Source organism: Physeter macrocephalus, chromosome 7, assembly GCF_002837175.3.
Source record: "Physeter macrocephalus isolate SW-GA chromosome 7, ASM283717v5, whole genome shotgun sequence".
Lineage (NCBI taxonomy): Eukaryota > Metazoa > Chordata > Mammalia > Artiodactyla > Physeteridae > Physeter > Physeter macrocephalus.
The window spans coordinates 66,849,721-66,864,172 of NC_041220.1; the positions used below are offsets into that span (position 1 = coordinate 66,849,721).

Here is a 14,452-nt window from a genome sequence, read left to right on the forward strand (position 1 = left end):
CGCCTGCCGATGCAGGGGACACGGGTTCGTGCCCCGGTCCGGGAGGATCCCACGTGCCGCGGAGCGGCTGGGCCCGCGAGCCATGGCCGCGGGGCCTGTGTGTCCAGAGCCTGTGCTCCGCAACGGGAGAGGCCACAACAGTGAGAGGCCCGCGTACCGCAAAAAAAAAAAAAAAAAAAAGTATTCACTAAATTTTCCAAGCTTATATCCCACCAGGCAACAACCTAACATGGGAAAAGAGCAACCTTTTTCCCATAGGGAAAAATCCAGGGCTTACTCTCACCAGACTAACCTGGGTCACACCTGTGCCTGAATTATCCACTGAGTAAGGAGATGGAATATGCTTATTGACTGGTCTAGGTCACACGTCCAACCCTGAGGCCAAGAGGTGGGCATGTCCAGCCCATTTGCAACAAATTGACTGAAAGTGGTGCAGGGAGGCTCCCCAGAGTGTGACTGGAGTAGTGATGCTGGACAGGGTAGGTGATGCCCACTCTACCACTGCTTGTCTACAAGCTGACTGGATAGGATTGCCTGAGTCCCAGCCCTTCCACTTCTCCCATTCCTACTGCTGGAGACTATTCCTCTTTCGAGGCAGGAAGTGTAAGGAACTCTAGGATAATAGTTTAACTGCTGTGGTAACCAGCCTTGTTTTCAGTCCCTTATGACCAAAGTCCCATAACTGTCATACTACTTTGGTCCCGATCACATCACCCTGTGGTATTTTCTCCATAGCACTAGTTTATACTTTCCTTCCATGTTGTTTATTTATTTATTTTTTTACCTCATTGACTCTGCTTGCTCTAGTTTATACCCCTGACTCGATTTTATGACCCCTGTCTATAAAGTTCACTCCAACATCAGCTTCAGTTGCTAATGACCTCATTCTCTATATTCCCCAACTTATATATTCCAAAGTAGGATTGTGTTGAGCCTGTAGAGCAGGAGAAAATAATTTTCCTTTTATTCTTCTAAGTTCTCTCTGGGATCTCTATAACTAAAGGCAGATTAACAACAGAAAAACAAACAGAAGTTTATTAACAAGTATACCTCATATATACATGGGAGATACCCAGGGAAAAATGACTAACTCTCCTAGGTGGCTTAGAATTCAGGCTCAAATACCAACTTCCGCCAAAGACAAAGAGAGAAAGGTGTGGGGAGTCAGTAATGGGGAGGTGACCAGGAAGAAATAGGAGAACAAGAGTATGGTTTATTATGCAGATTTAAGTGGGTACCTTTTCCTTTGCTAAGAGTGTCTTATGATTTAAAGTCTTCCTTCTCTTTCTGGAATGGAGAGGGAGACAGCCTTACAAGTGGGGATTTTTTTAATAAATGTAAATTTCACTTAAAGGGTGACTTCTACTCCATTTCTAGATCGTTTCCTGTGTTGTCTGCTGTTTCTCAAAATCATCAGCTCAAAATAAGCCTTAAGCCAGAGGCATATTTTGGGGTGCTATATTCTACTCTCCTTCAAATTAAGTTATCTTTCAGCCATATCATAGATCCACGGTCAGCCTACACATTAGGGACTCTTAATGTGCCCATCTGTACTCCTGCCATCCATGGCTGGGGGAAGGGAGGCGGGTTTGTTCTGTGCACAAAACATGGCTGACTAAAAGGAGCCCATGGCTTCAGTAGGAGCCCCGAACAGGGCAGCTTCCTGTATAAGGGGCTGTGGGCAGAACACACACTAACATTTCTAGACATGTCTGGAAAATACCTCTAAAGATGTTACTACTATAAAGTGTTGGAGATGTTTGCTTTTGATCACACAGACTGAATTTTCCTCAGCACCACTATCTCCCTCAGGACTCACTGCTTCTTGTAGGTCCTAAGTTGTCTCTTAATGCACTGACAAAGCTCTCCAGACCCCAAATACTTCTTGTCTCCTACAAATGGTGACAGAGCACTTTCTACCTCTCCTTTAAACTACCTCTCTCTTCTCCGGCCGTGGTCGAATACCTCCTGTAAATTAAAGAAGGAAGGAGGAGCATTTCACCATCTGTCCTTGACTCATGCCCTGTGCTTTTCTTCCAGGGGGGCCTGAACATTGATGAGGAGTTCATCCTGCAACAGTTTGACATTAACTGTCAGAGCAAACCAAGCTATAATGTGCTCCATACAATGAGACCCAACCAGGTTCCTCTGGAGCTAAAGAAAAGGATTGGGCCAAATAAACTGCAGGAGCCACAGTTTTTCCAGAAACTACACTATGAGCAGAGACTTCAGAAACCACAGGTAACTGCAAAAAGGGAGAAGACTGAGAATCAAAGGAAATTAAATTGTATTAAAATATTAAATGTTCTTGACTTCTGGTACTTCAGAAGGCACTGACCTTTTTCAGTAAAATTCTTGAAATTTTTTTGATGTTTAATATTTGTAAAAAATACAATAAATAAACAAACATTTATTAAATGAATGAATATTTAATACATCTTAAAAAGTCAGTTATACAAACAAGGCAGGCCATTCAGCATTATTGTTAAATCTGAACAGTCATTATTTCTCTCTTTATGTGTTTTATATGTTGAGACAACCTCTTTGTGTGTTGTATATGTTGAAATCTATCTCTTTATGTGTTTTACATGTTGAAATTCTAATAGTCAGTAGAAATATACATGAATGTTTATTATTGCAAGAGTAAAATGCTGCAGTTAACAATTGTGAACACTGTGTATGTCCAAAGAATTCTTGAATTTTTACTGCGGTCTTTTTGACCACAGACCATCATTCTTGACCATATGCTTGCCTGATAATTAACAAATCGCTCAGTTTCCCACACCAATTTCCTGTGAAGACAGAACAAGGAAGCAGAGATGAGAAAAAACAAGCTATGTTCTAAAGGGAAGTACTATGGGCCCCTAAGTACTTTTCTACACAATGTGTTAGTGCAAATATATATGCACAAGTCAAATTGTGCCAGTCCAACAACAGATTTACGTGCCTAAGTGTGGGTTGGAAGTGGGGAGATTATAGAGTTAGTTTCTCTGGAAGTGAAGATAATAATTTCCCTCTTTTACACATAATTTTTGATACTATATTTCCAATATTTTCGACATACTAACTTTGTCCTTTCATAACTGAACATGATCAGCTGACCTATTTTTACATTCATGATGTTATCCATCTTTGACTCTGTTGCATAAAGTTTATGCAAACTATGCATTCCATCACTAATTCAGCATTTAAAATTTTCCATTCTCCTCTCATCTTTCTAAAGGGTAAAATGCAGAATGATGCTGGACAGGCAAATTATATCCATGTGGTTCAGGCACGTGGGGCCTGAACCACTGCTTGTTCTGAATCTGGGCTGAATGAAATTGCTCAATTCTCTGTATTTACAAATAATTGCACAAATGCTGCTTTATAAAGCATGGTGGTTATTGCCAAAATCGAACTTTTGACTGGCCGATGGAGGATCACTATGCAAAAGTTCAAATAGATTTCCACAGAGTATCATTTTCCTTCCGCCTGAAGGACTTCCTTTATTTCTAATGTAGATCTGCTGGCGATGAATTCTTCCAGCGTTTCTGTGTCTGAGGATATCCTTGTTCTTCCTTCATTTTTAAAGATATTTTTGTGGGTATAGAATTCTAGGTTCAAAGTTTTTTGTTTGTTTGTTTTTCCATTAAAAATGTTGCTCCACCATCCTCTTGGCTGTGTTGTTTCTGATAAGAAATCTTATGTCATCCTTATCTTTGTTTTTCTGGACCTGTTTTTTCTTGGCTGCTTTTAATACTTTCTCTTTGTCACTGGTTTTGAGTAGTGTGATTATTATACACATTGGTGTATATGTCTTCATGTTTCTTGTGCCTGGAAAAGTTTGATCCTTTTGGGTGTTGCTTTTAAGAACTGTTGAGAAGGGTCAAAATAATGTTTAGTCTAGGGCTAACTCCCTACTACTGACGCAAGACCCTTCTGTGTATTCTACCCAGTATCCTGTGAATCTTTGAGTTTCCCAGGAGGGAACAGGCCCTGGCCCTGGCCCTGTGTGCATGCAGGACACTGTTCTCTCTAATCCTTTTGGTTAGTTCTTTCCCAGACCTCAGGTGGTTTCCTCCCAAACATACACAGATGGAGACCCTCTGCAAACCTCTGTAGTTCCCTCTCTGTGCAGCTCTTTCCTTTCTGTTACTCTGTGCTGCAAACTTTAGCTGCCTTGGTCTTCCTGGACTCTCAGTTCTGTCTTCTCAACTCAGAAAGTCCACTAGGTTCCTCCTGGGCTCCTTCTCCTGCTCTGTGGCCTGGGAACTCTCTGAAGACAGTGAACTGGGGCAGTTGGGGGGCTTATCTCATTCACTTTTTGCCTCTCAGGGATCACTGTCCTTTGCTATTTGATGTCCAGTGTCTTATAAATAAATAAATAAATTCAATATATTTATATTTCGTTTTTTGGTTGTTGCAGGTGGAAGGATAAATCTGGTCCCTATTCCGGGGATGGAATCTCTATCTTTATTTTCTTATTCCACATACTCTCAGGCCTATTATCCTCTGCTCTTCGATGTTCTTTAAAACTCTGAGCTTTTCGACTACCTTACCTTTGCTCACAGTATTCTCTCTGCCTGATGTGCCCCTCTTCTCATGTCTACACTCTTACATCTTCCTTTAGACACAGGTGAGATGCCAATTTTTCCGTGGAGTTTTCTCCAGGCCCTTCGGTTGACATTAATTTATTCTTACTTCTAATCTCTCACAGCAGTTTGTGCCTCTATTGTAGCATGTTTCTCTTTGCCCTATATATTCATTCATCCATTTATTTATACATTAATTCAACAGACGCTTCTGAGCATCTGTTACTATGTGCCAAAAAGTGCTGGGAGCAAATGAAGGACTGTTTCCTGCATTTAAGGAGCTTACGGTCTAGTGAGGTCAATGGATAAATGACTAACTATAATGAAATGATGTCATGGTTCATCCGGGTTGTAGGAAGAAGTAACCAGTTCCACCAGGCATGGGCTGAGGGTGGGTACAGTTAAGACTTCACAGAAGGAATTATGTTTGTACTGAATCTTGAAAGATCACCAGGTACCCAGCAACCTAACGTATTCCAGAGCTCAAGTTCTTTAGTGGAGCAGTATGTAGATTGCGTTCCTCTCCCTTCCTTTCTTTTTTCCTCTCTTTCCTCTCCTACTCTCCTTCCTTTAATTCAGTGGTTCTCAGCCAGGGCAATTTTGTTCCCCTTCCCACCCCCGCACCCCACCAGGGATATTTGGCAACGTTGGAGATGACGTTTTTGGTTGTCACAATTTGGAGAGTCGGTGGAGACCAGGAATGCTGCTCAACATCTTAAAATGCATAGGACAGCACCGCCGCCCCCCACCTCCCACAAAGAATTATACAGCTCAAAATGTCAATAACGCTGAAGTTAAGAAACCTGATTTTAACCCAACAAATATTTATTGAGCACCTGTTGTGTCCTAAGTATTGTTCTAGATGCCAGGGGGATGTAGCAGAGAACAAGCTCAGAAGCTTACATTTTAGAAGGTGAGAGGTGAGACAACAAACAATCAGAAAAATATACAGCATATCAAGCGGCGATAAGTGCTGTTCAGAAAAATGAGGCAAGGAAAGAAGACAAGCAGCGTTGTGAGGGGTTACAGTTTCTGAATTGGGTGGTCAGGGAGGATGCAACTGAAAAGATGACCTGAAATAGGTAAGAGAGTGAGCCATGTGGGTTTCTTGGGGAAGAGCATTATGGAGAGGGAACAGTGAGTGCAAAGGCACTGTGGCAACAGTGTGATAGGTGCTCTAGAAATAGCAAGGAGGTCAGTCTGCTTGGAATGGAGGGATCATAATGCTGAATCCAGCTCTGAGGAGGGATTTCTCTCCCCTCTGCTCTGTCCCATCATCTCTGTTTCAGGCAGGTGTTTCTGGCTTGACTCTAGAATGGCCACACAAGTTCCACCTCATAGTTTAGACATGAGTGAGAAGAGGGAGGAGCAGGGTCTTTGTGTTTCATGTTTCTTTGTCCTACACAAGCGTTAGACCTCCTTTCATGATGAGACAATCAGCGGGTGTTGCATCACAGCGTCAGGCTGTGAACCAACCGATGCACTCCTGAGGAATGGGAGAAAGAAAGGAAAGACATCTCTTCCTCCCCCTCTTTCTCTCTTCCTCCCCCTCTTTCTCTCTTCCAATTAAAGAGGCAAGAGGGACTTCCCTGGCGGTCCAGTGGTTGAGACTCCACGCTCCCAGTGCAGGGGGCCGGGTTCGATCCCTGGTCAGGGAGCTAGATCCCGTATGCTGCAACTAAGAGTTCGCATGCTGCAACTAAAAAGATCCCGCATGCCACAACTGCAGATCCCACACACGGCGGCTATGAAGATCCCACGTGCCGCAACTCAGACGTGGTGCAGCCAAATAAATAAATAAATACATAAATATTTTTTAAAAACTAAAAAATAAAGAGGCAAGAGATTGGTGTTGAATAGCATTTGGATCAAAAGTAGTGTACCATTTACAAAGCTGAGTATAGAGCTGGGCTCATAGAGAGGCTGATAACTTATTGTATTGGTTGACTGTATTGTTGTATGAGTATTGTTGAAGGTCATTACCCTTCACTGAAATATGTGATTCTTACATGAGTTCTAGCTGCTTTACATAATTCTCTCCTTTAGTCTTCCCAACAACCCTATGGGGTAGACACTATTATCTCTATTTTACAAATGAAGAATTTAACTAACTTGTCCATGGACTCATAGCTACTAAGTGGGGAAGGCTGGATTTGAGCCCAGGTTTGTCTAAATCCAAAAGCCATGCTTAACTACCACATTATTTTCTCAGTCATGAACTTTTCATGTTACCTTTGTAAATCAAAGCACACTGAAACTTCATAAAATACTTTGTCAAGGAGTAACCATAAATTAAAAATAAATGATACTGCTTTCATAAGCTAAATCTTAGGTTTATTGAAATGACAAACCAAACAAACTAATGAAATTGGGAATTATGTTATTTCTACAGAATCCTTATAAACCAAAGTGGGTAAAGATGAGGTACGGAGCATGGTATCTGAACATCAAGTTGTGGAAAAAGCAAAGAGCCGATGAACCTTTGGTTGATCCGAAGGTCTTACGTAAAGCTCAAGATGAGAATATTAAAAAGGAGCTATGGGAACAGGTATGTGTATATGCTGAGACTTGATCATCTGAGCTGAAGGTTGTCACAGTGCAAATATGACCTCATATTGAAGTCAATTCACAAGACATGGGTGCAATCGTATGCTGGTAAGGGACACTATGATGACATGGCTGTCTTGCTGGAAACACATGACTTTTGACTATTCTTGATTGAGTTCATTTGGAAGGTGAAATGGTCTTAAAGAACAGAATTACAATGATATAAACATCTACATCCCAAATTTTAAATTCCAATAAATAAAAGGAAAAGCCAAATGAATGCATGAATACCCCTAAGATGTTGGGACTGGATCAAATCTTTTTTGATTATCATGCCCTTTGGAGTTAAGATCTAAAATTTGTGGATATATATTGAGTAGGAAAACACTCCCGTTTCTTCCTCTACCACTCTCAATTCTGGCCAGCAAATGTGTGGGGGGGTTTTCCCCACACCAAGCAATTCTCTAATTCCCTGACACCAGCTGGATGTCCTACAATTTTACTCAATTCTGATACCACCTACCTGGAGAGAGCATCAGATCCCACAGGTTAAGGGCTCAGTCCCACAAAACTGCCCCCACTGCAAATGCCAGTCTCAAGTCCAGGTTGTCACGTGTGCTTCTGGCTGACTGGCTATAAATCAGAGGTTCACACGGCACCCTCCTTGAGTTTGATCATCTGCTAGAAGAGCTCACAGAACTCAGGAAAACAGTTTACTTACAATCTAGTAAGATTACCAGTTTATTATAAAGAGGTACACTCAGGAGCAGCCAGATGGAGGAGATGCATAGGGTAAGGTATGTGGGGAGGGGCTTGGAGCTTCCTTGCCTTCTCCAGGTACCTTTACATGTTCACCGACTTGGAAGCTCTCCAAACCCCCTCCTTTGGGTTTGTATAGAGGCTTCATTACATTGGTGTAATTGATTACATCATTGGCCATTAGTGATTAATTCAACCTCCAGCTCCTCTCCCCTCCCTGGAGTTGGGGAGGTAGAGCTGAAAGTGCCAACCCTCTAATCACGTGGTTGGTTTCCCTGGCAACCAGCCCCCATCTAGTAGCTATCTAGGGGCTTTCCAAAAAACACTTCATTAAGATAAATTGCAATGTGGTTGAAAGGGGCTTGTTATGAATAAGGAAGGACTCTCACCGTTGTGGCTCTCATCACTTAGGAAATTCCAAGGGTTTTAAGGCCTCTGTGCCAGGAATGGGAAGAAGACCAAATATCTGTCTCTTATTATAAGTCACAGTATCACAATTATTCATCTCAAATAGGTTAGATTCCGGACATCCTAGGTCAATAATGATATAATTGATAAAATGTGTTGCTTATCCTTGATACAAGGGTAAGAAAAAGAACAGAGAAAGGAGAGAAGGTTGGATATCTTTTGAAAGCCTTTGTATTCATCAACTTCTGAACATTATTTACACACATATTCCTAAATGAGAAGGAAGTCGTTTAAAATAACATACTTGGGCTTCCCTGGGTGGCGCAGTGGTTGAGAATCTGCCTGCCGATGCAGGAGACACGGGTTTGTGCCCTGGTCCGGGAAGATCCCACCTGCCGCGGAGCGGCTGGGCCCGTGAGCCATGGCCACTGAGCCTGCGCGTCCGGAGCCTGTACGGGCCATGGCCGCTGAGCCTGCGCGTCCGGAGCCTGTGCTCCGCAACGGGAGAGGCCACAACAGTGAGAGGCCCGCGTACCGCAAAAAAAATAATAAATAAATAAAATAAATAAAAAATTTAAAAATAGTAAAATAACATACTTGATAAACGGCTAAGTGCTTTTAATTAGGACAAATATGAAATCAAGCTTCTGACAGCTGACCAGTTTTTTAAAGTGTGGACCCTCTTTTAGGAGGAGTTACTTGCAGACCTTCATGGAACAGTTGCCTTTAAGGATTTCGTTCTGAGCAGGGGCTACAGGATGCCGAGTGTGAGTAAAGGGTCGGAAAGACCTCGGAAAGACCTGCTGAGGGGCTCACAGTTGTTCATGGGAAGGGGTCAGCACCCTGACAAAATCAAAATACTTCTACAGGGACGCACCAGGACTCAGCCCTGGGAGAAGGGGTGTGCTTTCCCCAGACAGGGGCCCACAGATGGGATTTGGCGTTCTGCTCTTTGCATTCTGTCTGTTTGGCTCCTGCTGTCAGAGGTGCTGTCTCCCTGCTGACTCACCTTCCTTGGGTTTGGCCTTAACAGGGCCAAAGTGAAAGGGATCCATGTGCAGGGGTGAGCCTGCTACTAAAACAATGAATTCTCCAGGAAGTGTCAAGTCTCCTTCACTTCTACTTCTAAGGAGCCGTGCTGGGGTCAGGACTGAAGTGGAGCTGGGAGTCACAGGACTATTACTGTGCTATTTGTGGGGTACATGAGGACGCAGACTGGGGCAAAAGGTCACTTCCCGGGCAGCCCTGCAGCCTCTTCTGTCTTTTTCCCACTTTGTCTTTCCCTCTCCCTGAGCTTGTGCGGCTGGTCCCCCCGCCTCCCACATGGAGGGCTCCCCCGGGAGGCCACAGATAACAAGAGTGGGGTGGGAGGCTGGCAGAGCAGACCGTTTAGCAGGAGGGCCTGCAGCCTGGAGATCTGTCCCCAGACCAGCCCTGCCACCATGGCAGGAAGCCAGCTGGGCCTGGGGCCCAAGTCGTGGCTGATAAGTTCTGTGTTTGTCCAGCGTCCCCTGTGCTCACGGCCCGTGGAGTCCTTAGGAGGACATGCAGCCAAGATGGTAGAAGTTCCTGGAACTAGGAACTGGATTTCTTTTTTTCTAAGAGCGATAGAACTAACAACACTTACACTTACTGGCAAATAGATATATGGACCAATCTCAGATCCAGACTTGTTCAAAGTTAAATCAGGCGATGTGAAGGGAAAGTCTAGAGTACGATAATAGACTAATGGGCTAGAAGATTCCATTATAGAACTAAGATGAAATCTCTCCAATAGCTTTGAGCATCAACAATGGGCCTACATAAGTATATTTTATATACTTAGATATAAGTATATATATCTTATATATAAGATAATTATATATAAGATATAGTTAATATACTTACACGCATTTTTGTACTTATGTATTTATGTAACTGCCTCATCTGCATATATGGCCTACATAAGTATATTTTATATATTTATATGTATAATATATAAAATATGCTTATATATTTTATATAACATAATTGTATGTATGATTATATATTTATATAATACACACAAAATTATACTTAAGCATAAATATAATTATGTGATATATATGTGTATATACACACACACATATACACACACACAGACATATATATTCTTCTTGCCAAGGAGATATATGTATATACATATATATCCCTATCTGCTCTTGACATTATAGTGACTCATAGTTTTTTCTTTAGTGGCAAAAGAGGATGTTTTATTCATTTTGATTTATCCCCTGTTGGTTTAATCCATTCTGTTGTTGAACATTTAGTTCAATTTTGGGCAAAAGGAAGCATGCCTGACTCACTGGTTACTCTTTTAGCTGCATCAACTAAAGAGAGGTGATGCCCCTGGCTATGGCTGAGTCCCCTGAGAACACCTGTCACTCAAAACCCTGGAATATTTTCTCCCTTTATTCTTACATCCTATATCCTCTATTTTATCAGTAGGATTTCAACTAAAAGAGAGGGGGGAATCTATGATGGTAAATTATCTATCTATCTATCTATAAAATCATTACTTATTTAAATTTATATGTGAGCATTCATTCTCTTTTTACTCCCTTAAGTGTCTAGGTGCACCTTGTATCATACATGTTTATGCATGTTACATGAGCATACATACTTACATACACATTCCAGTATCTGCTGCTGGATTAACTGCTCTGTGCGTTACCTACAGCTTCATTCCCTCGGCTACACAGAAGTCCCAGGCCTTTAATGGCAGAGACAAGCAGCACAGGCTGTGCTGAGCTGGGCCAGGCTGGACTTGGCCACAGAACAAGTGTGAATTATATCTAGATATTTCTGATGGTGTGCAACTACCTTCCAAAGTCCACCATCTCACGTGGTCTATCATCGACATCAGATTTGGGGGCCTCTCAGTATATACATCAGAGTGTGAGATTGTGAATTCGGCTATGGTAGTGGTTGTGACTAGACTGTACAATTTTTTTTTAAGATTTTTTTTTTAGACTGTACAATTTTCGTTTGCCAATTTAAAGGAGTTTCTCTCATCTTTTTTTTTTTTTTAGTTCCTTGAGAAGATGTATATGAGGAAGGAATGTAAACGTGAATGTAACAAGACTTCTGTAAAATAACTCAAGCACGGAAGAATCTTGGGAAGATGATTAGACAGATTTCATTTACTATATACTTGGCTATTTCTCTCTCTCTTTAAACATTAAACAAAATTTATAATGAATGTCCCACCATAGTTGTACAATTTTGACTTGGCAACATCCATAAAATTTATAACTAATACTTACACACATTTCAGAATAGTCTTCTGCTTCAGTTAATCAATATTTTATATATTTTATCAACCGTGAGATCAATTTCATATTTGGTATTCGAACATTTTGGTAGCATTGTCAATATTACATGGTTATATCAACTATTTGTAAAAATAAGTAAAACCATAAAAAAGCAGAATTGCTCTATTTCATTTTCCCAGAGTATTATTTTCCCTGGTTTTGAGTGAATAGCTCCTTTACTCTTGCTTTACAATATAATTTTCTTTCATTTTGAATTAAGCTTACTGAGGGTTTTTTGGCATGTTAATCTGGATAGTAAATGTGTACCTGTAATATAAGGTCATGGGTCATAAAGTTTAATGGAAACTCAAGATGACATATTTTTACATTAAATTTTAAAAAATTATTTTATTTAACGTTAATGCTCATGTTAGGAAAATTAGAAAATATAGACTAACAAAAAGAATGTAGAAAATACAAATACTTCCTATAGAGTCAGCAGTAACCACTCTTTACTCATTGGAATGCATCCTTCCAGATCTTTCCCTCTGAAATACACTCTGGATAATTTAATCAAAAGGAATTTATTAAAAGGATATTGGATCCCCAAGTTTTATCAGTTATAGTATTTGTCTTCAAATACAGAATCTCTGGGTGATGGATGGCCTTTCATCCTCTGGGTCTGTCATGATCCCATTTCAATAATCTGTAGGCTGTAAGTGAGTCTTTACTATATACACTCTATGCATCTGGACACATTAGGGTGATGGAGTACATGACAGAAGCAATGAACCCATGGTGTCAGCCCATTGCTGTGAAATGAGTTTCAGTGTTGAGTGGGATACCATGGTGGTGAATGAGCCTGCAGGAAGTGTAGGAATGTTGGTGTGGGCAGAAGTTTGTTAAGCAGGAAAGCAAATCCAATTGCAGAATAAACTAGGTTGCTAGTCTAGTCAGGACACTTTCCTCTGACTCCCTTGCTGTTTCAACTTGTCACGTGTGCCCTCATGGGAGCCCATGGGAGCCCCAAAGCCTGTGAGCCCAGAGGAGGCATCCAGTTCTACCAGGCAAGCTGGGGCAGGATTCTGACATTCCAGTGCTGAGCCAAGATGGTGTTGGCGGTGGTCTGGAGAGAATTCATTTCTTTCCCTGGACACATTGTTCCTGGCTTTGTTACATTCAAGCCTAATTCATATCAGGGACTCAAGTTTGGTTTTAATTACTGGACAATTATTCCACAGAAGCAGTAGCCAGGTCAGCCTTCGTGAGGGGAAATCCAAGTTGCTGAACCCACGTGGAGCCTGCATTTCTGCCTCCATGCCCACTTTGCTCATGAGATCACTGGGCAACATTGGAACTTCTGGAGAAAGAAGCGGGCTGGCATGCAGAGGATAGGTCAAACTTTCCACCTGATTATTGAGCGCTTCCTCTACAGTAGAGGTCTTTTGGTGGGTATTCACAAAGAACCAAATACTCTCATACTCTGGATCCATTCTGAGCGATCCCCTGTATACGTCTTCTCCCAAATCTCTTTGTCACTATCCCTGCATTCTTGATCCTTCCAAGTCTCTGGCTACTGAGCTAAGCCATCAGCTGCTGACCATTAATTGGTGACATGCACCTCAGCCCATTTCTCCTTTCAGACAAAGTGGTCAACGGGATGAAATGCTTACATTTCTGTCTACTGGAAAATTCCCCTTCTCAGCTGTTCTTCAGGGCCACCCTTGAGTTGGGCCACAGTGTCGTGGCAGTCCACTTGTGGCTGCTGCCGTCATACAGTGGAGGTTGTCTGTTCCGTCACCTGGACTTAGAGAACGTCCCCAGGTCAGATGTGTAGGCTGAGGAAGATGGCAGTGTGGTAGGAGCGGGCACACCATGCAATTTGTTCTGTCTTCAATTCCTGGTCAAGCCCAGTCCTAAACAGAAAACTTTCACTTGATTACGAGAAGCAAAATAATTTGGTAATTACGTGGGTGGACTTTGGAGCAGTAGGGCCTGGATTCAAACCAAGCTCTGCTACTTATTAGCTATATGACTACGGGGCAAGTTGCTTATCCTCTCTCTGCTTCAGTTTTCTCATCTAAAGTAAGGATAGTAGCAATAATAACAGTACTATCTCCCAGAATTGTGGTGGGGATTAAAGGGAATGTTACCAGTAAAGTGCTTAGAACACAGCCTGGCACTGTGCACACACACTAAATGTTAGCCGACTTTATGGCTTAGTGGACCAGATGACCTTGGTTGACGATGGGCACCAGTTGCTTGGTTACCTAAGGTCTCATGATGAGGCTGCCGTATTAACTGGTGCCAAGCAACAGACGGAGATTGGTTTCTCTAAAGGAGAACAGTTACACGCCACAGAGCTCCTGGCTCAGCTGCAAAGCCCTGGGGGCCTGTGCTCTGATTCGCCTTTCTGGACATGCCAAAGCTCCATTCAGCGGCTCTGTGTGCTACAGGTGCTTCAAGCATGTTGGATTCATTGGATCAGAGGGCAGAGATTTCTGGACCAGTTGAAAGCCTTCTCTTGCTTCAGGCTGCCCTCAAAGCCAGCAACCTCTCAGATTACTAAAGAAATGAGCTGAAACAGCACATCTAAATCTGGCCTCCAAAATCCAAAGAGAAGTGCAAGTAGCACATCATTATATATTATTTCCAACACCCAGATATAATAGATGTAAATAACCTCAAGATCATAGATAGTAACAAAAAGGTGTTAAAAACCAGGAAGAGATGAGGTTTTGAGTTCTGTTACCTTTGGTTTTAATATAGTTTATTTTAATTGTAAGTCTATTTAAGTTTTTTTTTTTTTTTTTGTGGTATGCGGGCCTCCCTCTGTTGTGGCCCCTCTCCCGTTGCGGGGCACAGGCTCCGGACGCGCAGGCTCAGCGGCCA

The 14,452-nt window shown here is 42.1% G+C and overlaps 1 protein-coding gene across 1 annotated transcript in view; it reads left to right on the forward strand.

Moving 5' to 3' along the window:
* Nucleotides 1-11,404, forward strand: part of FAM47E (family with sequence similarity 47 member E) — a 26,829-nt gene extending 15,425 nt beyond the window's left edge. The window contains exons 4-7 of the mRNA XM_055085749.1: nucleotides 2,041-2,241; nucleotides 6,967-7,122; nucleotides 8,978-9,055; nucleotides 11,339-11,404. Of these exons, the coding sequence (XP_054941724.1) occupies nucleotides 2,041-2,241; nucleotides 6,967-7,122; nucleotides 8,978-9,055; nucleotides 11,339-11,404 (501 nt within the window). The remainder of the gene's footprint in view (nucleotides 1-2,040; nucleotides 2,242-6,966; nucleotides 7,123-8,977; nucleotides 9,056-11,338) is intronic.
* Nucleotides 11,405-14,452: the final 3,048 nt, after the last annotated feature.